The following is a 9,673-nucleotide window of genomic DNA, read 5'->3' on the forward strand; positions in this document are numbered from 1 at the left end:
GCAGATCTTGAGGTTTTCATGTCCATAGATAAACTCTAGTCTTATATTCGAAAATATCGTAGATGTAACACGCATTAGGGCAAACTTTTATGCATTTGATTTGAAAGGTTGATAAAACTAAAGATTGTCTGATATTAGTCAGGAAAAGCCAAATGAACTATTACTGTTTGAACTTAATTTGCAGGAAAATCACACGAGGACGTGTGACTTGTCAGAATGGCCGTGTCGGAGGGTTCATGTGAAACGCAAGTAGTACTATGGGTTGCATACTTATAGTACTTGGGTGGAATCAGCGGAAGTGCTAAGCAGGGGATGGTACTCGAACCGAGGGTGACTGTAGAGGAGACCTGCGAGGGCGGACAGTTAAGCTCCGTCAGGGAAGCTGCGTAGAAGTCTTGGCTTGGCTTGGCATAACCGTCGGGATCACCGCGTTTCATACGACTCCTACCTAATTGTTTGACTATTAGTTATAATCCTGTGCCTGTTAGTTCAATTACATTGTAAGGACTACTTGCGTGTTATTTAATATTCGAAATGGCCGATAATCCTGACAGCGCTGCGACATATATATATATATATATATATATATATATATATGATCCATGATACCCTCTATTCAAAGGAGAGGACCCATTCCACCTGTCGCCGTGTTTAACAGTGAGTATGGGTTAAACTTTTCATGAATAGGTCGCCCTACAAATCCCATCACTACTAACCAGATTAAACTTGATTCCATCACTCCAGATAGCTCGTTACCAATCATTTAAAGTCCATTGTAAAAGGGACCTGGTAAACTCAACTCTGGCTCGTCTGTCCTTCTCTGATAGTAGTGGTTTCTTAGTCTGTCTGGCCTTCTCGCATGAAGACCCACTTGTAGTAATCTATCCCTTCTTGAAGAAACATTAATTCCAAGTTGTGTCTCAAGTAGTCCCTTTATTTTGCTGGAACTCAGGAAAGGATCTTTTTTGGAATAGGATAAAATTTGTTTATCCTGAAACCTATTGGTATCTTTTTTTGGTCGTACAGTTTTATTTTTTCATTCCACATCACCAAATCTTGAAAATTGATCTAGAATATCTTAAAGTATTTAATTTTTAAGCTACATAATTAAAAAATTACATAATAAGTTTATCACAAATGTTTTCTTTTATTGTTTATTTAACGGTGACTCTGAGACACCTTGTACTCTTGTCTATTCAGGTGTCCTAACTTGTAAGTCACGTAAACGAATTCTAAACGTTGTTAAAAGAAACAAATCAGCTTAAAATAAATATATTTATCAATAAGACTAGTTATTACAAAAAATAAATAACAGATGTAACTCAAAGCGTATGTGTAACGTCCTAAATTACATTTTTTGCTTTGGTAATAAAATTACATAATTACATATTATATTACAAATTTACATATTGTACAGTTCATTTGGTAGTAGTATCACAAGCAATTGGTTAAGAATAAACAAATTTTTATATCATTTTACAAGTAAGAAAACTAAACTTACGAATAATAAAACAAATCCTGTTGAGAATCCTGGTAATTTGGGTACCGCTGAATTATCTGGAAAAGATTTAATATGTTAGTTAATTATAGTTAAACAAAGTAATTAATAAGTACAAGTGAAATGTGGTCGTGTCAATTTAAATTTTACAAGCATTTCAAATAAATTATAAAAAGCAGTGGCGACTACTCAGATGAGGCGGTGAACATGATTTTATTTACAAAATGTTAATATTAAAAAACATTTTTATGTTTTTGTTGCTTTAAAATAGAATATAACTCAAAATTTAGTTGTTCTGGTTTATTGTTCGACGTTTGTTGGAATTATTTCCTAACACGAGTAGTTAGCATCTTCAGGTATCTGATTGACAACCAAATGACAACTTATGGATTTCAATTACTTCCCTAATCATTCTTTTATGATATCCAGTTGTCGAGGCAAGCAATTATGTATCTTGGAATTTTATCTTATGATTTCAATCTAACAGTGCATGTTCAGCTACAGCAGACTTGTTTGATTGTTCTAGGATGCAGTTTCGTTTGTGTTCCCTAATCCTAGTACCTATTGAACGTTTTGTGGTACCGATGTATACATTTCTGCAGGAGCATGGTATGCGGTACATCCCAGAAGCTGCTTGATGGTCTCTCCTATTTTTGACAGATCTGAAACTGTGTTGAATCTTCCTTGTTTGTATAAAACAGTATGGGTGTTATGTTTTGATACGATTTTTCCAATTCTATTGGTGACTGATTTTACATATATATGGGAGAAAAGCTTTCCCAATCGTGAGCTCACTAGGTGTATCCGTTGGTCTATAGTGTTTTTTCCAAGTATTCTTATTCTTCAGCAAGATGGTATGCGGCACATATCCTTTTGCCTCGTTTGCTTAGTGTTTTGATGACCCCTTGTTTTTGACTAGGATGAAGGTTAGATATGTAGATACCGATCTGCGTGTGTTGGTTTTCGGTATACTGTATAGTTTAAATGTTCAAACTTTTTCATAAAGAAATTGGCGATCACTGAACTAAGAGGACTGTCCATTGCTAATCCTTCAGCCTGTTCGAAGAATTTATTGTTCCAAACGAAATAGCTTTCAGTAAGGCACGTATGGAAAAGATCCACTATATCTGGAGTCAATATTTCTGATATCATCTTTAAAGAATCATTGACAGGAAGTTTAGTGAAAAGTGACACTACGTCGAAACTTTTCTTGCAGTCTAAATTTACAGTAGTAATAATTCGAATTTTATGTTGTTCATTATGAGTAGATAAAAATAAAATATTGTTTTTGTTTTTTCATACTCTATAATATATATAATTTGTCTCACCAGACTCAAACCTCACGAGCAGCCACTGATCAAAAATTATTTCTAATATAACATACTTTAATATGTAATTTGTTAATTATAATATTATATTTGTGGAGTGACACATTTTCAAGAAAACAAAAATAAATTTACATGCACAAATATTTTGATCAAAAATGAATAATAATTTCTTTTAATATCCAAGATATTTAAAATCATCTAAATTCTAGAGTCAAATTGGTAAAATAAACTTCGTAAAGTTAAACATAACACACTTTGTGCTTACGTCACTTAATTAAATTTTTATATCAGTATGTATATTTTACGTAGTCTATTTTCAACTATACTTTCTACTAAATAGGTAAATTAAATGAACTATTACATAAAAATGTGCATGAAATCAAAAAATATGTTTATAATAAATTAAAATATATTCATGCTACATGAATGTATAAACATATTTCGGAGTTTTACCTAAACAAACAATCAAAAACATGCATGTTAGTATTGCAATAATTAGTACCTTGACTTGAGTTGTTCCCAGATGCGTTAAAGAGGGTGATACTCTCAGTGTAATAAAAATCTTCTACAATATCAGATTCTTTGATTTGTTCTTCAGGTTCTTCTTCTGTTATAAAAATTTTTTTATATTAAAAATATTTTTATGATTTGTTTTCCGACAAAATGATTAAGAATATTTAAAAACATAATTCCCATATTTATTTCACTTTTTTCGGGATCGCTGCACTTTTAAATTCAGTTTATATTTTTAAATTATTTAAAGCTTTACTTTTCAGTTTCAGAAAATATTTCGGTAATGGAAAAAATTAAGTTTAATTTACAATTAAATTATAATTTATGAGCAATATTTTGTGAAAATGAACACTTCAGAAAAGCAATTAAATGATAAATTTTAAAAATGCAGCCAACAACCATTATACTACTAAGGCAACACATCATGAAGCCAAATACAACACTGAAAAAGTGTTTGCTGAGTTGCATAACATAACACTCCTTTACCTATTGAATGCTCCAGATATTTGGCGGTTGAATATTCTGTTCCAGGAATTGTCATGTTGCACACAAACATTACATTTTCCTTGATTGTGGAGTTGTCATATATTAACACTTTTGTAATATTAAATGTGTCGTCGTCTTGTGATATCAATTCCTTTTCATCCACGTTAAGGGTTGTATTTCTAAAAAAAACATGGCGTCATAAAAATGTGGATCACATTCGACTAATAAACTTACCCTATTACAGATATATTAATTTCTGGCTTAGGAAACACTCCATTTGCGGTACATGTAACTGTTGAGTCATTTGGAAAGATTGCCATTTCCAATCCTGATTTAGCAGGTTCTAAACAAAGGAAACAATGACACATTTCTGTCTAAAATTATATGAATAATAAACAAGAGATATTCTTTTAATTATAATTAATAGTAAGGAATAATTGTACAGAAGATTCTTGGTCAAAACTTGTTTCCGTTACTTCTTGGCGCGTGCTATGTCGTTACCCTTCGTTAACTTTACACAAAGAAATTCTTTTTAACCCAGATAACATATCGTTATAGCTATTTTCTCTTTAAAAACTTCCAATAATCCGTACAGGACAAATTTTTGTACTCACCATAGATTATAAGCTGTTTTGTCATTTGGACTTCGCTTTGATCACTACTGACTTTACAAGTGTAATTTCCAGACATGTTAGGTTGTATGTTGTCCAACTTTAGAGCTCTGTACATGGTGTTTTTGTCATTGGTGACGTTATAATGTGCATCTATGTTGTCTTTGAATTTTCCAATTCTGGACACCGTCGGACGGGGTGGAATCCATTGGAAGATTTGTTCGAGATCACCGTTGTAGAACCATTTCAACACTATATTATTTTCATTGTTTGATGCTTCGAAATCACAATCTAAGATTGCCACATCCTCCGCTCCATTCTCTATTGAATTTGGACCTTTTATTTCTTTTATTACTAGGTTGCCATACACTGAAACTAATTATTTATTGTTAATTAAATTACTGCCAATAATCCTAAAAATATATCGACTGGAAAACTTTCGATTTTACTAAATTTTAAGGGAGACATCGTGTATGACAGAGACAGTAATAAATTCCCACTACGAAGCAACTTGCAAAGTTATAAATTTAATATAATATATTATTAAAAAATTTATAATTGATTATAAAGTAAAATATTTTACTCTGAACTTCTTTTTAATCTCATAATTTAGTTTAAATTAAATTACACCCACACACATTTTTTTATATTTTCATATTGAAGTATTTGATTTGCCCAACACAAATAAATTTGGCAATAAATGTCCCTTGTAAAAAAATAAAAGCTCACAAAGTATCAATGGATTTTAATGAACAATGCATAAATATGGGTTTTATAAACATTTGCAGACAACATATGCTTCTTAGTTTCCGTTTTCAACTGTCCAGTTTCCGGTATCTACGGTCTGCGGTCAATGTCATCCGTGATTTTACTTACCCAGGATGTTAACAATTGGGTAAAGGTTTCAGTCATGCACTATGGATATAATATATGGCTGTTTCGCTGAAGGAGCATAAATTACACATTATACATTGAGAGAGGACAGAACTACTTTTCTAATAAAGTTAAAATATAAACTTCTGACGAATTAATAAAGTTTAATAATAGTCTTGATATGTACTAGCTAAAAACTGTATATGCTGAAATAAAATTAGGCAAGAGAAAAAGAAAATATTTTAATTCAAAGTTATAGAATTGATTGAAGTTGGACTAACAATCGGACAATCTTTAATGATTATTTTTTTATTATATTTTTTTTCATAAATATTACAGAATTTCTATAAATTTCATAATTAATATTAAATATCTATCACATGATTGAAAATAATAAAATATAAAGCACCATCATGAAATGCATAATCAATTGGAAAAAAGGGAGCCCTTTAATTTGAAGTCATACACACACGCATACACAACACCTGTACATTAAAGCACATATCCTATAATAAATGTGGGAAAATATTCACTGTCGGTGTTTTATTGAATTAATTTAAGCGAAATGAGTAGCAGTTGTGTATTGTTAAATAAAATAGAACGTTTTTGTCACGTGTACCACATGTTAGGATTTTTCGTTGTTCTATAACTGAAAAACAGAAGATCCTTTGAACGCATGTGATGTTATCAAATTAATACAAATTAAGTGTGTGGTCATCTCTTATTTCATTAACGGTTTTAGGCAATATATTATCCGAATACCACACATGACTTTTGAATTCAAAAAGTAAGTAGTATACAGTGTTGTAAGGAATATTAAAATTCATTTAATTTAATTTTTGTTAATTCTAAATCACTAAATTGGTATATTTTGAGAACAATAGGTTTCAGGATAAACAAATTTTATCCTACTCCAAAAAAGATCCTTTCCTGATTTCCAGCAAAAAAGGCCTATTTGAGACACAACTTGAAATTAATGTTTCTTCAAGAAATGTAAGAGATATATTACTACAAGGGGGTTTCATGCGAGAAGGCCGGACTAAAAACCACTACTATCAGAGAAGAACAAACGAGCCAGAGTTGAGTTCACCAAGTCCCTTTTACACTGGACTTTAAATGATTGGAAACGAGCGATCTGGAGTGAAGAAATCAAATTTAATCTGGTTAGTAGTGATGGGATTTTATATGTAAGGCGACCTATTCATGAAAAGTTTAACCCAAAGTTCACCATATTCACTGTTAAACACAGCGACAGATCTGTAAAGGTATGGGGCTCATTTTCGGGACTTGGAATGCGTCCTCTCCTTTGAATAGAATGTATCATGATTCGTTTTATGTATAAAGAAATATTGAGGAACAATATGGTACTGTATTCAGATATAATATGCCACTAAAACTTTATTTTCAACAAGATAATGACCCGAAGCACACTTGAAAATATTTGAAGCAGTGGCTTTTAAGGAAAAAAATTAATGTTATGAACTGGCCATCTCAATTTCCCGACCTAAACTTCATTGAAAACTTATGGGAGATAGTGTACAACAAAAAAAGACACAAAGAGTATAGTAATCAGCAAGATTTATACACGGTTTTGCAAGAGTCCTGGCAAAATATGGATTCAAATATTATTGACTGTCTATAACTTTCCGTTTAAAGAAGGTGTTTGGAAGTTTACAATATATTGATGAGGAATTAATTATAATTCTAATTACAAATTATTCATAGTAATAAAACTTTAAATAGTTGTTCTACTTTTTGCCAGCCCAAAACAAATAATCATCAGTAAAATTAAACTCTTCACATTTTTTTATTGTTGAACTATGTAATTATTAAATTTATAAAAGGAAGTTAATTTTCAATATACAATTTTTAACATAATAACCAGGACAAAAATTAATTGAATTTTAAAAAAGTTACTTTACTTTTTGTCAATACTGTAGATATCAAATATTTCAATGTATATTATTTTAAATTTCTAAATGTAGAAAAGTAATACTAATTCACTTATATATGAACAAGGCATATGTAAAAGTTATCTATATTGGTAATATGGACTTATTTAAACGAAACACAAATGTTGAAATATAATATTTATAAATTATTATAATTATGTTATCAATAATTTATTCCTAACAAAGACATAGCAATTCATATTATAACAGGTGTTTACTTTAGTACAACACATAAACATAAGTACGTATTTAGTTTCAAGCTCAATCTTAAGTCAAATAATCCAGTAAATCAGACATAATAGTAGAACATAAAAACGTATAGTCAATGAAATCGTTACCAATGTTTAGTCGGTCGAGTGCACGTTCATTATCCTATTAAATTACGCTTGTTATTACTAATGCAATATAAAAGTTCCTAAATCATATTTACAGCTGACAAGTTCATTGTTATTAATTTTAAAACAAATAGTCTCAGCAATTAGAACGTTCAGATCGCATAGGGGCTCCGGGTATTACCGAAAGTAAACAGGCGGTCGTACCAATTCGATAATTCACAGCCATAAACAAAAATCTCATTTAGCATTCAATATCCGCTAGTTATAATTATTCGCATCCTTTTGCAACAACAACATTAAAAATGTATATATGGATGTTCACTGAGGTACTTCATTAAATGGCACCGAAGGTTCAAACAAGGGAGGTAAGTGCAAGCGGATGCACGCGTCTATATCCGTTGGCACGTGCCGGAGTGTAACGTCTAACGTGCGTCTCAAAAAGGCCTAGCAATGCCGGAACAACAACTGTTGCTCCTTTTCAATATTACTTATAAGGGTCAGGTTCGAGGAACCCTTCTAATCGCATCAACAGATGGTACCGGAATCACTGAACCACGACTCCTCACAACACCGGCATTGGCCTTACAAAAAATAATTAATACACACATTTTATTGACTGCTACCTCTGTAAGAGTAGTACAAAAATAATTAATTGTTTATAATGTATATAAACAACATGTTATAAGCTTTCCATTTATCATTTTTCAAGGCTGTCGAAACTAAATACAATTCCGATTAGATATTTTTAAAAATGGCAATTTGCCAGTATTAAAGTAAACCAAGCATCATGATATATAAATAAAATTTGTGAATTAATAGTTAATTTAGAAAAATTTATTTTTCAGACAAACAAATGTAAATTAAATAGTGATTTATTTAAATAATTATTAGAAAATAATTCTAATGTAATGGTCATTTATTCATTAATAAATAATAATTAATATATAAACCAATTGTAACTGTAACTGTAACAAACTTTATATTCATTGATTTTTAGAAATTGTTTACTTAATAGCATCCAGATATTTTTAAATTAATTTATGTAGGATTTTGTTTGTTTAAAATTAATATAATTAAAATATAAAAAATATATATTAATTAAAAAACACAACATATTTTTCACCTAGTTGCATGTAGTACATTGAAAACTATTGTAAACATTATATTTTATTTAACAATTTGACATATATTTTTAAATAAAAATTAAGCAAGGGGTAAAATAAAAATAGACCATTTTATATAGAGATTATGAGTCCGTTACACAACCAAATAAATTATTAAAACATTATTTTTAACTCAATGTCACATTCGAAATAATGTAATAATGATAATAAATGAGAAGAATTAATAACTTACCAATGGAGAAACTGCTCAACAATAATAAATATCCAACAGTATCCATTTTCGAAAAGTTCTTCACAAATTAAGTACAATAATAAAAACTGAACGTTAACAACGGCACATAAACAGATAGGTGTTAGTTAGGTCGGGACGAAGCGGTTTCTATTTAAAAATAAAAGCGCGCCACTAACCCAGCTTGTGTGGTGTTCAACTGCTAACTGCCAGCTACTCTATTTTAAAAGTTTTCAGCGGACACGTTGTGCCGAGTTATCCATGCATATACTAATGGTCAACATGAATAGACGTTATTAAACAATATTATACTTTGCACCACGTTTATTTTTTATTCAACAACAATTACTTTTTAACTCAAGAATTTAAATACGCAATGAATAAATATAAGCAAGACCTGTAAAATGACTGTAATTAATGAACCAATTGATAAATTCAATTTCTGGAAGCTTAAAACAAATTATTTATATAACATATATAAATTTTCTTTTACTTTGACAATTTTTTCGATCGAGTTTGCAGATACAGAGCGTTAAAATATATTTATTTGATTGTCCTAAATTATTAATGATTCTAAACTAGCAAATAAAATAAGTAAATTATAAAAATGAATAATTCAGAATTTAATTTAGACTAAATTATGAGATTAAAAAGAAGTTTAGAGTAAAATATTTTATTTTATCGCCAATTATAATTTTTTTAATAATATATTATATTAAATCTA

General features: G+C 30.0%; 1 protein-coding gene across 2 annotated transcripts; it reads right to left on the minus strand.

Annotated features, from left to right (window-relative positions):
* Positions 1-1,256: 1,256 nt before the first annotated feature.
* Positions 1,257-9,140, minus strand: LOC109597582 (uncharacterized). Of its 2 annotated transcripts, XM_020013317.2 has the most exons (6): positions 8,953-9,140; positions 4,440-4,811; positions 4,060-4,168; positions 3,826-4,004; positions 3,329-3,433; positions 1,257-1,557 (listed from the first exon to the last, which is right to left on the minus strand). In XM_020013317.2, exons 1-6 carry the CDS (start codon positions 8,996-8,998, stop codon positions 1,472-1,474), a joined length of 897 nt encoding a protein of 298 aa, XP_019868876.2. In that variant the 5' UTR covers positions 8,999-9,140; the 3' UTR covers positions 1,257-1,471. The 2 variants fall into 2 exon arrangements, with proteins under 2 accessions (XP_019868876.2, XP_019868877.2); XM_020013318.2 differs by lacking the exon at positions 3,329-3,433.
* Positions 9,141-9,673: the final 533 nt, after the last annotated feature.

The sequence above is a fragment of the Aethina tumida genome, chromosome 2, assembly GCF_024364675.1.
Source record: "Aethina tumida isolate Nest 87 chromosome 2, icAetTumi1.1, whole genome shotgun sequence".
In the NCBI taxonomy this organism is placed as follows: Eukaryota; Metazoa; Arthropoda; class Insecta; order Coleoptera; family Nitidulidae; genus Aethina; species Aethina tumida.

What these genes read in the sequence shown, in the direction of transcription:
- LOC109597582 (XM_020013317.2), bottom strand. Translation starts at nt 8,998, where the DNA reads ATGGATACTGTTGGATATTTATTATTGTTGAGCAGTTTCTCCATTG. An exon ending in ATTAATATATCTGTAATAGG is followed by an intron (nt 4,005 to 4,059) that starts GTAAGTTTATTA and finishes TGTTTTTTTTAG; the next exon opens with AAATACAACCCTTAACGTGG. An exon ending in ATATCTGGAGCATTCAATAG is followed by an intron (nt 3,434 to 3,825) that starts GTAAAGGAGTGT and finishes TTTTTATAACAG; the next exon opens with AAGAAGAACCTGAAGAACAA.